The sequence below is a fragment of the Oxyura jamaicensis genome, chromosome 3, assembly GCF_011077185.1.
Source record: "Oxyura jamaicensis isolate SHBP4307 breed ruddy duck chromosome 3, BPBGC_Ojam_1.0, whole genome shotgun sequence".
Lineage (NCBI taxonomy): Eukaryota > Metazoa > Chordata > Aves > Anseriformes > Anatidae > Oxyura > Oxyura jamaicensis.
Genome location: NC_048895.1, coordinates 5,626,266 through 5,645,702, shown reverse-complemented (window position 1 = coordinate 5,645,702; position 19,437 = coordinate 5,626,266). Strand labels below are relative to the sequence as shown.

Genomic DNA, 19,437 nt, shown 5'->3' with positions numbered 1-19,437 from the left:
GCAGAAAGGAAGAGGAAGCCCATACAGGGGACTCCAAGAATGCCCTCAGTGTTTCACCTGCAGCAAAGAGTGAAGCAGCTTGTTGGCAAGAGGTTCCACAGGACACCTTGAATAGTTTCACACAGCGTGCTTAGTGGTGAAATTAGTGCAGATATCAAAGAAAAACCACCATATTTACAGTCAAGTGCAGTCAACTAAACTTGATAGTTTTTCAGGAAAATTTGGTAGTAAAGAGGAGAGATTCCCTACTAGAAAGATAATATATTTAATAGGGACGTTGACAGATTCTATTGAAGTTCCCAGTCTGCAATCAGCTTCATTAAGTGAAACATGAAGTGTTTGTGCAGCAGCTTGATCTTTTTCTGCCTCCCTGGTTCCATTTGATTGCTTTAAAATGGTTACAAGGGAGAAAAGAAAAAAAAAAAAGGGAGGGGACTACAAATACAATTGTAGAGGCAAGCTCTGAGTATTTCACAAAATTTCCTTATCACCTACAACTACATATTCACATACTTTTCAAGACCTATTACACTGGATCAAATATGAAAATGTTCATGAATGGCAGTTTAAAGAAAACCAAAATGTAGCTGTTACTTTGCCTGTAAGAAACAGGGCTCTTCTGTGCTCAACATTTGTAAGCTCTAAAAGACAAGAGGAATCACTTCTGTTATCCCAAATCCTTTTTCTTGGAAGGTGGCATACTTCTGGTGAAGAACTGATTGAAAATTCACAAAATTTATAGGGGTAAGGAAGCGAATCCACTGATTCATTTAGTCCCTTTTATGGTTCTTCAATATTGTCAACTCTAATCAGTCACAAACTGCTTTCTTCTGCAGGTTATGAGACCTGGAATTTCCCCAGTCCTGGAAGATGGCACTTCTAAATTTGTCAGGGACCAGGAGTTCCACCCCATCAATTAAACTGGTCAACAGGATACACCATACTTTGTGTATATACTTCTCAAAGACTTCTCAAGTTGAAGACTTACAGTGTTATTGTAAGGTTCTTAATGATCCTTTTTGACAAGATCTAGAGAACCTCGTTTTTCTTATCAGAGGCCTGTGGCAGTCCTTGTGCAGGGCCAGAGTGTTTTGCAGTTTCCAATGCCATCCTAGATATTGATAATAACCCCATGTAAAACTGTTCATGTGTGGTTTCCAGGGCTGCCAAAAGCATAGGCTGCTTTTGACACAACAATCTTTGTCTTAACAAGACATAAGTAACTTGAAAATTTCCTGCTTTCCCAACCTCTCCGGTGTGCCAGCATGACCAGCACATCCAGTTTCTGGATGTGGAAATGCTTGTGGATCCTTAGGAGCTTGCCAGCTCAGCAACTCAAGGATATAAACAAAGCCCTGCTCACTCAACACCTGCAGCACCATGCCAAGAATAAGATAAGAGATGTGAGGGTTCAAAGTAGGGTTGAGATTCTAGAAGAAGCTTCTTCATTGGGTTAGTGCCCTCTGCAGAGGCATAGGATAGAAGTCAAAACCCCAGCAGTGTAGTAGTGTGCCAGGAGTAAATAGAAAAGTAAAGCTAATCCTGCAAACTTCTCAAACCAACTGCTTGAATCAAACTTTGTCCCTTTGTTTCAGCAGACAAGCTGCATGCACAGCTACTTGATTGCTACCTGATTTTCCCCTGACCCTCAGCAGGCTCAGGTCTGTCCCCAGGAGTTTTCCAGTCCTTTGGGCAGTCTTGTGACACAGTAGAACAGCAAAACAGAGAGGCACAACAGAGAGTGGAAAAGACCACTCCTCTGCTCATTCTTCTTTGCATTTCAGTCTTGCAACTTTAAAATCACCCTTTGTTTGTCCCTTAACATTTGCAGATGTTTTGTATGATGAGATGTGCATTTGTTTGCAAGCAGTTAACAAGTTTGGCTGCACAGATCTTGAACATTTCCTTCCATATATTTGCAAATTTAGTAGAGCTTTCCATTTGTTTATGCCCATGCTGTTATCTACTCATTTATGATGTAACTGGTAGGAACAATTGTGCCAAGAGATTTTATGAAAGTAAGAAAGAAAACAAACAAACAAAAAAGGGAAAAGAAGCAATTAATTGGCACCTCATATGTCCCAGCCAGCAACACAGAATTACCACGGTATTTTGTTTGACAGCGAAATCAGGTCTATTCCAACACAATCTGTAACTTTAATCACATTCACTATAATCCCATACAACTGAACAAGCAGTCTCAACTCAAAGATTAAAATCTGCCGAGTATAAAAGGCATTTGATAATCCTGTGAGAGATCTGCACAACATGTCCCATTGGGAATTATATTCCACCAACCAGCTCCGCACTTCACAGCTCATTAGGTATTAAAATTCTCATGCCTGGTATAAAGTAGGATGCATATACCCCTGATGTGTCTCTTGACACTGTGCACACATTAGCTACTATATGCTTGGTAGTTCTGTGTACTGATAGAGAAGTTTACAAGGACAAATTCACATAAAATTCACAGTGTGGGACGCATCGTGCCATAGCCACTCCGCAGCATTTGCATCCAAGTGCTTTTGGAATTCATGCTGAAACCTTTTCAGCTTTCCAGGTACATGTGCTATTATTATGATGTCATGGCTTAACTGGAATTTCTATCTGTATTGACTGTTGTAAACTAGGGAAGGACAGGACAGCATCGTCCAAGTAACATCCTCTTAAACACAAAGTCATCACAGAAAGGGAATATGGTACAAGGTCAGCCCAGACCAGATACCAGAACCCTACAACCGTGTTACTGGACTTTACTCCAAGAAAGTCAATGCTGCTCTATTTTACAAATACCCTTTGGGATAGAAAAGAGGTCAGGATCTGCAAATATTTCAAAAACATCTATGTACCAACCATCATTTACAGACAATAGAATGAGGAAGCCAGTAACTCCTCCATTTTAGCAATATTCTCCATGACCAGCAAGGTGCAAAATTCACACTATTCAGACAGTTTTATCAAATTAATAACTAAGTGGAGGAAGGACAATACATTTCAATTGCTGTATATGATTATTAGTGATGCATTAAAAAGAGTTTCTAAATTCAAACTATTTCAAACTCTTCCTTATTGTAAAAACTAATCTGCAGAAAAAGCAGATAGAAGCAAACTGAGGTCAGAAGATCGGGATTTCTTTGAATTTGAAAGCTGAACTTCATGAATGAAGTCCTGAGGCTGCCACACTGATCAGCAGTAGGCCTAGTTTTTTATACAGCCTGTAATAATCTGAAAAAGTAGAATCAACAACATAGTGTTTAAAGAACAGACAGTTATCTGCGAGCTGCTATCAAAGCAAGATGATAAAGCTGAACCAGGTAAATGGGAAGGAAATCAAATGAGAACACGCAAAATGGTAGCTAATAATTCTAGCAAAGAACAATTGAAAATACAGAGCTGTATTGGGAAGAAGATGCCTAGAAATCCATCATCCTGAAAAGCAGAGAAGAGAGGGAGTACAGAAATATATCTATGTGTAGCTGCATCAGAAATAGCAGTTAGAAAAAATGTATTTGATTGGCAGGGCATTTTACGGTCAAATCATTGACAAAAGAGGTAAACACACATGGCATCAAATATATCAACATACATATCCATAACTAAACTTAACCTACAGACCTAGGCAACCCTACAGATTTAATGGACATAATGTTTGGCCACAAACCAAAACAAGCTTTCTTTGGCAACATGTTCTAGGGAAAAAAAAACAAAAAACAAACAAAAAAATCACACCAGAAAACTTACCCAGTAAGAAAGAAGAAAAAGCAAGAGTCATTGCTCTACCCTTGAATGGGTGTATTGTAGTAGGACACAGGGAAAGCTGAATATAAACAGAAAATGGTATCTCCTATACAATATACGAAATAGATGTTTACGAATGGCAAGCAGTCAGAGAGGGAAAACATTGGAAGGTAAACATGTTTTGCTTAAGAAGTGTACATAAAAGAGCTTGCTCAGTATCAGTTAATCCATGCGGAAATATCACATGCCCAAGGACAGTAAGATCTAGAATGTTTTGCAGAGTAAGGATCATCAAGCAAGTAAAGCAGAATTAAATACGTTGGAATCAGAAATGTTTGTCATTCTAATGAAGCTATCACATCCATTTTATCCTCTGTACAAGTGCATAGTGAAAGCTAACACTGGATACAATTTTTTTTTCAATAAAATGTTTGCAAATGGAAATCACGTTTAAGAATGGATTTTAGAGGAAGTACTCCAGCTCAAGACACTTAGCTTGCTTTAGGGAGGAAATACTTCCTAGAAGCTTTCATGCAATCCATCCCAAACAGCAAAACATGTTTTTATAACAAAGAGCATTTTCAATCAGAATCAAAACTCTGGAAGCATGACAAGGACATTGCCACCTCGCAAGGAAAAGGAAGATGGAGCTTCAACTGAGAAGAACAAAAAGTTTTCAGAGCTCACTTTTCTCTGCTGGTACAAGCCATCCATTTTACAAATTCTTAAAGTCACAGGTTGTTTTAGCCCTTTTCAAACACCCACAGAAGAAGGGGTCTAAAGCCTATGAAATATATGTATTTTTCACTAGTAGCGCTAGAAAACAGCAACACACACATACAGGCATGGGAATTTTAACCACTCTTTCAAGATTTTAATCACAGTTTTTCTTCCTCAAAATCTCAATGTTGGAAATGCATTTATTTTAATGGATATTGATCCTCTAAATCTCTATAGCTGCTTTAAACACCTCTGCTGTAACAAAGCATGGCCACAATTCAGAAACACTGGTAAGCAGAGTTGATGTGTTAAAAGCACAGTGATTGTAACCTGCTATATCATAAACCACTGTTTTATTAATAGCAAATAGCACATATATATAAATATATGTCTATGATAGCTAACAAACACACAAGCGTCCAACATCTTGAATCAAGTATGTTTGTGTTACAAGTCTTTTATCTCACATATTTAACCAGATCCCTATATATCTATATATGTATATATAGATAGATAGATACCTTCTCTGTTCAGTGTGCCATGAACTTTCTTATTTGTTACTTTACTGGAACACTAAGTTTACACAAAGGCTCCTGTCACTGGTGGTATCCCATACTTTTGCTTTTTTACATTAGGGTATTTCCCATTCTGCTCATTCTTCCATACAATATCCTAAGTGACTCCTATAGTTCTTTTTTGGTCCTTTGATGCACCAACTATCTACAGGTACTCTGCTTTTTAGTTATGTATCTAACTTCTTAGTCAATCAAACCCAAACTTTTTATTACTGTACTTACAAAGCTGTAATAATGTTTTAGGCTTTGCTTTACTCCACACTCAGCTCAGCTACACTGTTTTCTATTCAGTCACAGATAGCTCTTTCTTTAAACCAAAACAGTTTCTGCAACATTAGCACAAATACCTGACGATTTCATTATTTTTAAAGAGTGGGGGAAAATCTCACTGTGTAGATAAGCAAACATGCTCTCCTAAGTCTCAAGACTGAAACGGCAATCAACATCATCTCCAAGTTGGACTGTTAAGAAATTCTACATCTAAAGCTATCTAGCGAACCACATGGGACTGCAGTTTATTCCTTGGCAGACATTTAGTTTTCTGCTTTTTTCTTTTTTGTTCCCTTTCCAAATTCAATTTTTCTTCAAAGAGGTGGTCTGATTTGTGCAGTCTTTACATTAGCAAGCCTCAGCTACTGCCTTCCAGATTCTCTTCCAAGAGGGGGACCTTGGCTATTAAAAGCCACAATAGAACTACATAAAGGTGATTTCAGCTGACATTGCAAAACTACGCAGAGCAATACAGCAATGTAAAAGATGTTCCCACAACCTGTCCTTAGGATCCATTCTCTCATTGTAACTATAGTTTACATGCAAACATATGTGCTACTCTGGACTTTGGTTGAGGTCTGGAGCACAGGAGAAGAAGGTGCTAAGGGCCCCAGGACCTGGGCTGGTTTCATTCATTGTACCAGGACAGATGAAGCAAAGGCAGAATGCAGTGAGGTACACCTCAGTCTCCCAGCTGACAAGCCAAGCTTGGCTATTTCTGAACACTTTGAGCCCCGAGCTGCAATCATCTAAAACAATTATTGTGGACAGAAAGGCTACAGGGTTACAGGGTTTTACAGACACAATCCCATTCTCTAGCTGCTCTTGATTTTCAGCACAGATGTAGTAAGAAATTGTTTCTGACAGGATAACCTTTACAGACTATGAGAAGGCAGATAGTATAGATCCAATTAAACCTGTAAAAACACTACAAAAACACCACAAAAACACCTTCATACTAGTTCCTAGCTAGCAGTGGAATGAGCACATTATGACATGGCAGATTTCTATAACAGGCAGACAACTAGATAAGTGGAAAGCTTTTAAATCAGACAGATAAAAGTACCATTAATCCCAGCAATACTACAGTTATTTCTGACAATTCTGAATGAAGGCCACTACTGGAATACATAACTGCCTTCCCGAACCTCTGGAAAATATGCTCTGCAGAATGCCTCGTAGTGATCCTGGGAGATGTAATATGTAATCTGGTGGCTTACTTCCAATTGCTAAGTTGCATTAAAAGACGTCTAAAAATACAGACCTTTTTTCTCGTTAGCAATACTTCACAACATAAGCTCCTGCTGCACTTGCCAAAAAGGCTGTTCTGAAGTATAATGGGAAGAAAGAAGAGCGTGAGCATTCTATAGGTGTGAAAAAAATGGGAAAAGCCTTCATAACAGTTAATATTTTTAGTTCCAGAAACTCCTCTAGTTGAAGAAGAGATTTTATATTAAAAAGAATAGGAAAAGAATTAAGGCATGGTTGTGCAAAGCCAGTTCAATTAAATTGAACAGAAGGGACTTCAGCTCCTTGCAGTGGACTTCCTTGTCTGTTCCTTAAACTTGGTCTTGCAGTTACAGGCATTGCATTATACAATCACTTTTGTAAACTAGTTGAGTTTTACATATATATATATAAATATATATATATATATATATATTTGCCCTCTTTACTACCTCTGGTAGACTGTCTAAACCATAATATTAGGAAAATTCTCTTAATTTCCAGCCTAAATTTATTCAAGGCCACTTGATATCCCCAACATTAGGCCAACATTGTCCTTTAGCTTACAACTTCTTTCTGCGTCCCTAGTGTTAACCTTGGTATTTATAGGCAAGTTATATTCCAGCATATCCAACAATAAAGGATATTGTTATAGGAGATGACTACATGTGAGGTTATAAGGGAAACTTCCTCTTTTGGTTGTGTTATGGTAGCATGCATACTTCAGCTATGTTAACAGCCCTGTTATGACATACTATCCATACAGAAAGACTCACAGACCGCTGTTAGCTCCTCAAGGCAGGGCCTGACTGTCTATTTAGTCAAGTCAACCAAAGGATGAGGCAAACAAACAAACAAACAAACAAAAAACACCACCACCAAAACAGCACATGAATGGGAATGGGCAAATGTCATTGAGCTCATTTGTGGCAGAGCCAAGAAAACTGTGCTCTTCTGCCACCAGTTCTACATTTCACGCACTGGATCACAGCAGTTATTATTCCATTTGTCCTTATGGGCCCTTCGCAGCTGCAAAGCACTACATTTGTAACAGTCATACTGAAGAGGCAAGAGCCACAATGTTTATTCAACGTTTATCTATACTTGTTTCCTTCAGCACTCCAGTCTATGCTGCCTTATGTTTTCAGAAGTAAACTTTATCTGATATTCATCTTCAAATAATAAACCCTGCTGCTAAGACTGAATACCTCCCTGTGTTCCATAAAGGAGGCACTGGCACAGCATCAAGCATAAAGAAGCTGTTTAACTTTTAGAGTAAGATTTCTATTTATGGGCTCTGATAGTCTGAGGCTGAGTCGAACACAATGCAGGCAGGCAGCAGCAGAAAAATGTTTCTCCAGAACCCCTGTCTGTCCATTTGACACACGTCACGGTTTCACTGACATCAGTGGAGCTATTTCTGCTACCAGATACCAGTCCCAAAATGCATTTGTGCAAAGCTCATTTTTCTTTCAAAGTATCTGTATTATATATAGAAGATTAGGAAACTTTCCTTCCCCGGAACCCTAAACGTAATTTTGATGAATGCTATCATTAATTCTATGTCAATAGCAAAAACTAACTCTATGCATAAGCAGCTGGGTCTTAGACCCAAGCCAGGCCGTACATATTTAAAACACAACCAAAGAACAAAAGGTAAAAACTTTTGCTTATTTACTAAGCCAAATACTACTGTGCCTTTGTTTACTGTTGCCAAATCCACTATTACAAATCCACTCCGCATCACTGTTGCATTTTATAAATGGTACAGTTAAATTAAAAAAATAAAGCACTTGTAGAGTGGATAAAAAAAGGGGGTTACAGAATATAGTAACTGAAGATTTTACATTCTAAAAGACTTCTACAGTATTTTTTTCTACTTGAGATACAATCTTCCAAACAATTGCAAGATCCAAAATGAATTTTACATCTCTAGTAATGAAAAGAAAAAATAAAACAGAAAAAAAAAAGAAAAAAAAAAGCATAATCTAAAATGAAAAAACAATGCATTACAGAAGCATATTCTGCAAATTCATTTTGACAAGTATTGTTTCCACAAACTTATTTTTGGCGATACATTACTCACGCTAACCGTTTTTGCATATATGTATATATATTAAAAAAAAAAAAAAAAAAAAAGGCTTTCTAGCAAGCTTACTAGCTTAGCACTTGCAGCTGATGACATGGGATAGGCTATAACTTTTTGTGTTGCTTATACATTTTAAATAGTAATAAATTGTGACTGGGATCTATTGTTCTGTTGCCATTTAAGAATGGGAAACAATGCTAAGCGCTCTTCTCTTGAAAACTGGAATGCTGGAAAGCACTATAAATCCCCAAGTTAATGGGCTTCTTGATAAATATTCTTAATATCCAGTGTTACAGTTAGAAGGCTGAAGGGTTTCATCCAATTTGGAACACTTTCTACAAACGTTTCAGAGCCAGAAAGCTCCATCATTTGACTGAATGGTTTATACATTAGAATTTATGCTTTAAATATTATGAAGGATGTTTTAAAAGTGTAGCCGCAGTTGCACAGTACTTGTTTTTGACATTAAAATCTGTTGCCTAGGGAATGACCCCTTCTGCCACTGAAAGACTCCAATGTGTAATTATTCTTAAGCAGTTACTAAAAGGTGAATTTAATGTGGTGGGACCAAAATGTTTAAAATGTATTGATGTTTCAGGGAGGAAAAACACATTTGTGCTCAAGTGAATATTGCCTGGTGTTAAGGCTACCGTGAGAAAAACACACGTAGTAAATGCTGCATAAAATTAAATGTATCTTAATTTAATGTTAATTGCTTAATTTATTACTTAAGGAAAAAAAAAAATAACCGCACAACTGCCAATAAATGTGCACTAGCAAAACAGAATTAAAACTGAAATTCAAAGGGAGTCATGAAACTGTCTCCCCTAGAATCTTTCTGAATACATGTCTAACTATAACCGACATGTAAGATTTATGAATAAGTGTAGGTTTATGAATAGGTGGAAAATCTGGAGAAAGAGACACTTCATAATATAAGAGGAAAACTCTTTTCTTCTGCATATATAAGTGTCCGGTCATTTAAAATAAAACAGGCAGTAGCAGAATCTAAACAACTGAATATTTAAGAGAAAAAAATAACATGTTTATACCATTACTTATCTTAAAGATACCTCTAGTTAAGTACAACTTGGTGTACAGCTCCATTGGCCAGTAAAGTCTCCAAAGCACCTCTTTAGAGCCTGTACTACACTCAAGACAATTTCTCTCGGTTATAAAAACACTTAGAAAAAATATCTAATAATAACCTAACCCTTTTCTTGCTCCCAACCACTAGGATGACTGAAAGCATATATTTTATTGCTACAGCACAATTCCAGCTTTTTCACGTCTCATTTCCCTTGCAAACCTCACTTCCCTGTTCTTCATTGCTCTTCTGGTACATAGACTATAGCTCTTAGCCCTGCATGCTTGGAGTCTTGAAACAAAGGCCATCGCTCCTGGAAGCTTGGACATGGCAAGCAGAGACACCTGAAATTCAGCATTCATGTGCCGTCTCCTATCCATAATACAGCAAGATCCTGAACAACTTACTTCTGTACAAGCCTTCTTAAAAGTGAAAGCAAATAAGAAATTTTCCAATTAACAACTTGGCAACCGATTTATTAATACTCATCCCTTAATCAGCATGGTAACTAGAAAAGGAATACATTTTAGCAGTTATGCCATCTTTCAATGCAAATGCAGCATGAAAACGCTGAATTACAAGACGCTACTTAACCAGGCCTAACAACCACACACCATGTTTTTGCTGACAGTGAGAGACTGCTCAGTGGTACCATAAACTTCCTTCTGCCTCCACCTGATAAGGAAGCATGCTATACATAGCACATTAATCTCCTTCACTATATGACACAAAGCATTAATCACTACAGCTTGCTTCAACCACAGAAAAATACTACTCCATATGCTTAACCTATGAAGATGTCAAGCCCATGAACCTGCTGATGTTGCAAATGCTCAATCACATCCCAGAAATACAATCCCTAAAAATACATTAGCAGTGTGCAGAAACACAAGCAGCATTTTAAATCAAAACTGCGCAACCTAGGGCCCTTATCCAGTAAGCTCATTGGTATTTGATTTTACCAGGTACCTGAAGGGCCAAGTTGTAAAAGGTTAAAATATTAACGTACAGCTCTTGCTTACTGTGTTCTAAATGCTTTAGTGTAGCTGCAACATGCACCAAAAAGGACCTATAACATCAATCAGAAAATGAGAATCATCTTATGAGATGTCAAGTGTTTGACAAGTGCTGTAAAGGTTGACAGTATGACCACTCTTTAGAGATTCATTTAACTAGCTATGAAGGAAGAAGCATTTACTCAGAAGAGAATATTGTCACATAGTGGATGTGCTCAGATCATGAACTGAGTTAGGTAGAACACTAGGAGAAGATACAACCATCGGACAAGTGCAGGTCTGGCACTGCTGTCCAAGCAGGGTAATGGAAGCCACGAGGCGCACTGCTGCCAGCAGGCCCTTAGGCCACACAGGGGAAGGCCAGCCCCAGGTGGCTCAGCAGTTAGAAGGTAACAGGGTTCTTCAGGAGTCTGATGCTGCTAGTTTTGCCATGGAGAAGATGTAAGGAGATAATGTGGCTTCTGGTTGGCTTTTTCTTCCTTGCCTCAAGGCACTGGAAGCTGGCAATAGCCTGGACAGTGAGCAGTGCCACAGGGCCTCAGAGGCGACTGCCCGGCCTGTTTTGCTGTTTTCAGGTTTTTGGCAATTGTCTCGCTGAGGGTCAGACCAGAACGTCTACACAAGGAAGAAATGGCAGAGAGCACCAGGACTCCTTGATGTGTCTGAAGGATTGCTCCTGTGTGAGATTATTGTGATCATCTAATCGAGTCTTTGCTGTGGAAGCAGCTAAGGCCTGTGCATCACAGTCTTAGAAGTTGCCCTGGTAGCTGTTCTCATATTTCTGCCCTGAAATTTCACTTCAACAAAGCTGGGAAATAGGTAATTATGGGAATTAAGCTTCAGTAAAGAATTATTGAAGGGAATAGAGCATAAGAGATTTTATATAACTATCCTTTCTTCCCACACCACCCATAAAGTTAATCATATGCTTAAGGGATTTATTTCACTGAAGCCAGGATGTTCTTCTGCATGTTGCAAACATGAAATCTCACTCCCACAGCATAAATGTTTTCAGCAAATACTTCTAATCCTTGAGAACTGCAAGAATTCATTTTCTGTTTGCATCTTGGCATGTGTGCTACTGCACAGAGAAAAAAGATAGAGACAATATATATTTTGTGCATCTTTGTGAAAGATGATTAGAAAACTAGGCCTTCTGTCCCTATAGCAGACCTGCAAAGTATGAACATTTGCCACTACATTTGTTTCAGGCTTTTGTAAAAGTCATTTTAAGCACTGGAGGTTTAGATAAGGACTACAGAAAGTTAGAATACAACAAATGAGCTTGGCTTATTTCATGAGGATGTTGAACATGAATCCGTTTAATTCAGTGGGATGTCAGAACACTGGATTGATCACTTAAATAATTATATATGGAAATAATACAGAAATGAACATTGAAGTGGTCAGATTTTCACCATTTCTGTGCATGTTTGTACCTAAGCATCTGATGTTCTAGTAACGAGTGACACAAGATAAGGAACAGAGCTGGTCAGAAAGACAGCTTATGGAGAAAAAAAACAAAAACAATATACTTGTGTGTAGGCATGTGTGCACAAATGCACACACACTGAGCAGATGCAAAGGTTCAAACTAGAACAATCTGAAGAAAAATGATTTAATTGGCATGAAGACTGGCAATTTATATCTCCTAATGCTTGCACCCAGGCCTTTAAAATCTCTACCACCACAAAGTAACTTCAAATCACTCATTACTCTTAAGAAATGTTTTAAATCACAGCTTTCAAAATTTGTTATGGTATTTTCTTCTGTTCTGGACCTGTATTTGTGATTTACTTTAAAGAGTAACTTTTCTTTGCCAGGAAAGAACAAATACATATACTATACTGTCAGATCTTCTGGCTTGCTTCTTGAACCCAAACTCTGCAAAACTTGCTATTCCCTGCTTCAGAAGTCCAACTATTTAATTGCATTGCTCTGGTACAACAACGATGAAATCATCCTTAGGCCACCCGTAACTTGGTTTCCCATGTTTCTGTTTATCATGCAGTTCTCTCACATCATTACCTCTCCCTTGTGTGCCTTGCTATGCTACTCACCTCTTCCTTATGCTACTCCTGTTTCTTCGTGTGCCCAATTAATCTTGAGGAGTGGCTTAGTTGGGACCCCTCCCAACTCACTTAAAAATGCAGGAGCATGAAGGAGCATGTGGAAATGACCCTAAGCCCATCTCTCTTCATGGAGCTGCTGGGCTTTGCTTTCTGAGATAACTATACTGGATAAAGGTTTCTGCTACCTTTCTACCTATTTTAGCTGTTGGTCCCGCTGCCCTAAGGCTTGTACCTGTTCTTACTATTTTAGCTGACAGTACTGGGGCCATTCCAAACATCTTGCTTCCACCCCTACCTCTCCACTGACTTTGGCCCCAGCAAATTAGGGGACTTGAGCAATACCACCACAAGAAATGTAGTGGAATATCTGAGCAGCAAAGGTAGGAAATTGAGGCTAACAAGCTCATGGGTATATAATAGTGGATCACATCTAAATGTAGTTTGAACATCTTCAGGTCTACTGAAAATAACATCTCTGCTCAATAGTCCAAGCAAGTATGGTTTTCGCTGCAGGGAAAGCTTCTCTGAATTGTGTCACTTCAGTTTTCTATCCCTACAATTCAGCCTAACAACAGTCCTTTATGACAGGAGAATGTCTGAGTGACAATCCCTTTTGCAAAACACTGCATTAAAAGGTTAAATGATTATTTTGAATATGCACTGTTATATTTTGGTGACATTTTGCAGACGTGCAGCGTTTGTTTGCAATTACTCCACGAGTGTAGGATTGAGCACACACCTACACTTCATTTAATGTACTGTGAACTGCATTCCCAACTTGGAGCTGAAGTATAGAAAATATTGCGTCCCCATGTTGCTCCTGATCAGCCATTTCCTTTAATCATGGAAGGGGCATAATTAGCAGAACATGCCAGTTGCCACATCTCAGCTGACAGACAGGGTGCATATGAGGAGGTGGTGTCTGCAGCGTGGAGGTGGCCAGCAGGTTGTGCCAGGTTTGTGAGAGTTTGCAGAACTCAAAAGAGAAATTAACTCTCTCTGGCCCGATTTTTCCTTTATAAACTCAGGCTTTTCTGCGGGAACTGATTCTGAAAGAGTAATATAAATCATACTCAGGAAGGGAAGCATCTATAGCAGAGCAAGTGCCTGTACCAATTGTGTGCACCAATGTAAAATAGGGTAAGCTGGAAGAGTCCCACAGATCCTACTTGGAGGGTGCTGGCAAATACCATTGTAACACACTTCTTTCTAAGGTTGCTTTCATGCTCCCTCCTCATTGTTAGAAAGTGATTTCATTGGGACTTCAGCGTTCTGTTAGCACAACTCTTTCTAATAAATCTTTTATTTGGCTTATATGAACTGTCAATATTTGAGTAATAAGAATGATCTTTTATGTACCGGATTTCCTTGTAGCTGAAGTGAAATAAGGTAAGCACATATTTAATATTTACATGGATGAGAGACGAGGTCACAATGTGTTTTCATCTCCTCATGCTAGTATTCTCACTGACGTCAAAAGACAGACTCACATAAGCATGACAAAGTAGGATTTAGCCCTCCATCAAAAATTCTGGGAACAACAACTTGTGTGAACTAGAGAAGAAAGAAGGCTTATGAAAAAAAATTACAAGAGTTTTGCTTTGAGATAATATCGATGGCTGTATCAAGAGCTACAGGTTGCCTTCAGGGAGCTACCTAGAGCCTGGGGAAGAGACAGCTGAAATTTGCACTGCTGCCTGAGAGATTCTCTTAAGACCCTCTTCCAGGTCAGGTTTTGAGACGTGAAATACCCTGCAGTGTGCAAAAGACTTGCAAGTATTTACAGTGCTCAGCCAATGAACTACCTGCCCCACCTCCTGCTCCCTCTATTAATCACAGTAAATACCTTATGCTGTTTCTGTACGGACATGTATGTGTTTCCACGCTAGTGTAAGGGGAAGCCTGCAGACTATGCGGGAGACAGAGAGGGCTGAGAAAGCACTCAGGCACAAGGTGAAGAACAGCCTCTCCTAGCTGCCTAAATCCGTATTTCAGAGAAGTACAGACTTGGCAGTAAGGAGATCCTAGCCTGGGAGTGAAAGAATTGCAGCCTGCCAGTGGGAAGACAAGTAGGATCAGATGCAACACTTGAAGAAGGTTCAAGTACAAAGAGGGGGGATATTTTAAATAACTAATTGTAACAGCAGTTTCTACCTCAAACACAACAGCCTCTATGTAATTACTTTGGACCAGAAGCTGCAGGCAATACTTTATTGAACTTTTGCTTCTCACAGTAGAACTGCAAGTTCTATTTATAACGGGCTACTGACAGGATCCTGCCTTGACAGTTTTATTTAACTGAGGATTCAAAGGCTTTGTGTCTTTGATGCTGTTTTGACCCTGTTTCTTCAAAGGACAGAGGACGTGGAGTTCAGGGTGCCCAGGAAGTCTCAGCAAATACTTAGGAACTTAGAAGGATGGGTCTGAAGTCTCTGGACCAAAACATATATATATATATTTTTTTGTGTCAGATCTACTTTTCAGGATATTCCCCCACCCCTAACATTTCTAAGGTGTAAATGCATTAGAAGCTGGGTTAATCATTGGGATATATGGATTGGAATAAAATAGGATGCAAACACAAATTCAATACTATTTTAAGACTGGCGGTGGTAACAAAATTCTCTGTTTTTGGCAAAATGCCCAGTTATGTCTTAGACAACACTCGAGATTTTCAAAAGGGAATTTTCTGTGATTATGCCATGAAATGCACTCAGCTACTTTCACATCTTAGTTTGTATGCTACTTTATAAGAAAGTAGAGGGCTAGACTTATTAGTTATTCAATGATAGAATTATCGTCATCTTAGTTTCAATGCCACCAACTGTTTTGTTAAAATTTACATTTCATATGCCAGCAGATAGACATTGTGACAGTAAGGTTTCTGCTGAAGTTTGCACACCAGAGCAACTGCTCTAAACTATCAATTGCACATACTGAAAAATAAATAACCAAAACCGGCAGTCCTTCCTAAACTGATACCAACTAAATGCATGTAAAAATTAACCACATGTTGTCTCAGAGGCTTGTATGATTCAAAAGCAGATAGTTGGAAATGAAATATGATTCTGAACCAAATCTTGCCTTACCGTGCACTGCAGGATAATTGATTCATTGTTTTAAATCAGAAACTGAGTACAGTGAGAACAGAAGAAAACACTGACCTTTCTTTGCTAGATTACTGTTGGGTTCATATTTCTCAATCAGTTGTTGAACTTGTTCTTGTTTTAACGGTGGATAAAGGATTTCATTTAATCGTGGATCACGTTGCTTAAGATTTATAAATTCCATCATTTGATCAACAGTAAGGTATGGTTTGCTCTTGGCACCACTAGGGAAAAATTAAAGCAAAAGCAAAACAATTAAAATATGTTTCCTTGAAATCATGTTCAATGATCTGTAATTTCCCAGGGAAACTGAAATAAAATTCAAATCATCATACAAAACAACAACAACAAAAAAACACAACAAAACAATGTCCCATTGAGTGTCCAAACTAATTTATTTTGCCAGCATATAATGGCAAACATTCTTCATCAAACATCTAGGACTAAGATTTTTAGAAGCATTCAGCATTATTAACATCAATGGCAAGAGTTACAGCATTGCTAAAATCTCTTCATTCCTCTTGAATTCCTGGAACAAAGCAATTTAAGAAATAAAAGAGAATACTGGAATTCAATCCAGAGCTTGCTGCAAACACTCCACTGGCAATCCTAGCCTAACTATTTGGTTTTAACGCTGGATAACAGCAGCCCGGACTTCATTATTCCAGTATTTGCTTATTTTATAAATCTACAAAAACTGCTAAGCACTCTGCAAAGTAAATGAAAAGATGCCTATTTGGAGTTTGTAAAAAGAGTAGAATTTGGGTACAGTTTGTACCCAGATGGAGATCCAGGAAGGCTCCTAGCCAGGTGACGTGCTTAGGTTTTTCTACAGCACTCAGGGCTGGCCTAGTTCTGCTCTGCAGGAAAGCAATGGGAAGTCGACCCCTAGGTTCAATGAAAGCAAACTAGGTCATGGCTGAGTTTCCTCTGAAACCTGAGAGGAAATAAGCACAAAGAAGAGTAAGTGAGCACGCACATGTTGCAAAGATACAGTCACTAATTGCTTTGGCGATAACAGGATGTATTTTAGAAATTTATTTGCTTTCATATTGCTTCATGTTCTGATTCCATTGATCAGGCTATTCTCAAACAGGGAAGTACAGTGACTTGCTGTAAGGGCCAGAAGCACCGTGGAACAACACGAGCTTTGTAACTGAATGTACAAACTCAGTTGTAGCTGGTTGCTAATTTAATTTCATAGTGGCAATTCCTGAAGCACAAATCCTAAAAGTTACTACATTTTTTGCAACTCTTAATTAAGCTTCTGGGGGCAATTATACATGTATTCATGCCTATTGCATGCTTTTATTGTTTATTACTCTTCTTCCTTTTCTTTCATGGAAGCCTAAACTATCCTCGTTTATATTGCAAAATGAGACCTGGAAGTTCTGCTTGCCTAGGACCAGAGGAGTCACCTCTGGCCATCAGAAATGGAAGCAAAAGCTCAGGACAAGAGGTAACTTTGATCCTAGGTTAAACAGCAGTCCTGCTTGACATTGAAATCTGTTCTTGGCAGTTGCTGCATGGTGCTGTAGTCTAAATAACCTACTTTGCCATCCCTAGCCCAGAAAATCAGTGGAGGAAAAAAAAAAGAAAGTGTCTTTTCTTACAACTCAGAAAAGATGTGGTCGATTTCAGGCCGAGGGCAGAGGTTGTTTAAGAACACTCTGTACACGTCAGGCGTGAAGTCGTCTTGAGGGATTGAATCATTCTGTGAAATGGAAAAAAATAGTGAAAGAACCAAATGGCACTTTTATATGCTTTTTGTAAACAGATCACTCACTACTGCCCTTCTTTTGATATCCTTCCTGCAACTTAGAGGAGCCCAGGCTTTGCAGAATAATACATTCCCCTGAATAACAGAGCAGCTTAAAGAGCACATCTTCAAAAACAAAAAAGCATTCCTCATCTTCATTCCATAAGTCAAAGTTCTTTCTCTCTTGGAGCATCTATGAAGAAGAAAGAAATGACACCTCCCCAGATAACCACATTATCTGTAGCACAAAATGAGCACAGCGGTCCTGAGGAAGCCGGTGATCTGGCCAGTGGTGCTGAGCCAGCATGCTTTGGCAAGGCGGCACACAGTACTCATCTTTCCAAAGCTTTCACAGAACCAGAGAACAAACTGAGTCACTGAGTCATAATTAATACTCTTGTTCTCTGATAGTAGCAGAAATATTTCCTCTTCCTTCCTGAACATACACGTTTAAGATATTGCCTCGATGGGCAAGAGTCACACACTAGCTTTTCCATACATCTTCATCCAAACCACTGAGGGTAGATGATTAGGCAATCAGATTGCTTTTACAGAAATTGGTAAAAGTGCTTTTCTTTAGAAGAGATACCAGATTTTTTTTCTGAAGTTTAGAACAATTTACATTCATTCTTGCTGCAAGATGATAGTTTCACCATCCCCATTATACCTCGTGACTTTTCTCTGAAAAAAATAGAACGACTATATTTAAAGGAGGGAATTTTGGGAATGGGTAAAGAAAACAGTCCTTTGCATGAAACTCAGGAGTTTTCCCACTTGCAAATGCTGTCTTAAAGCTCCACGTTTTTTGCAGAAGACCGCATGGACTGCTTTGTTAGTGGGGCTGGGGAAAAGTGAGTACCCAAAGGAAGGTGCAAGCTGAGCAGTTCTCCTGGTGCAGAACGGTAACGATGCACCCACTGGTTCTGTATTTGCATCAATGCACTGAGAAAGGAGAACGGTACAGAAGCTTGTATTTTGTGCAGAAAAAACCTCATAAAGAAAAAAAGAAAATGAAAACACACACAAAAAAAGGCAGAATGCACATACAGAAAATCTGATTTTGAATTTCCTCCACGCGAGCTAACTTTATCAAAAAGCTATGAAATGTCATCTCTGGAATCACAAAGGAACCATGTGAGACTTTCAATGGCTCCAAATAATGCCTGAATCTGATGAACCAGAGAAGGAAAATTGTAATTTGGACTCAAAGCCGTTTGCTTTTAAAGGCTGTTGAGCTGACTTGTATCAGGAGCAAGCTGCTGATGGAGGAAATCATTGCTTTTATTTATTCTGCCTGTTTAATGCAGTTACCAAGGGAACCCGGAAGTGTCAGTTCAAGCCTTTGCAAAATTCCCTTCCTTTTACCAATGTTTTTCCTGCTTTAAGTTAAAATAAATAAGTAAATAAACACCATGGTTGTCACTTTAACTCTCCTTTCATCTGTGAAATCTGCAGAGGCTCCAGTGGGTTCTGTACCATGACCATCATTCAGCATTTGTGTCTGTACATGCACACGGAGCTGGGCAGCTCCCTGCTCTATCTCACCCTCCATTCCCCCCAGACCATTGCTCCTTCCTTATTTTGGCAGACTACACAAGTGGCTGCTATATTTGCATAACCTAGCAAATCCTGCCTGTAGGATCTTCTTCCCTGACTCAAAATGCTCAGAGTGAGCATCTGCCCAGCTGCTGCCCAGGAGCTCATCATAATGCACATGCCATCACAGGCAGCATGAGGATAGGTAGCACCAAGAACCCCTGCTCAAGCCCAGTTTTGG

At 38.9% G+C, this 19,437-nt stretch overlaps 1 protein-coding gene across 12 annotated transcripts in view; it reads right to left on the bottom strand.

Moving 5' to 3' along the window:
• PLCB1 (phospholipase C beta 1) overlaps positions 1–19,437 on the bottom strand; it is a 378,680-nt gene that overhangs the window by 124,748 nt on the left and 234,495 nt on the right. For all 12 annotated transcript variants that reach the window (XM_035320058.1, XM_035320059.1, XM_035320060.1 and 9 more), the window contains 2 exons: positions 17,515–17,615; positions 15,959–16,125 (listed from right to left, as the gene is read on the bottom strand). In XM_035320058.1, coding sequence (XP_035175949.1) covers positions 15,959–16,125; positions 17,515–17,615 — 268 coding nt within the window. The remainder of the gene's footprint in view (positions 1–15,958; positions 16,126–17,514; positions 17,616–19,437) is intronic.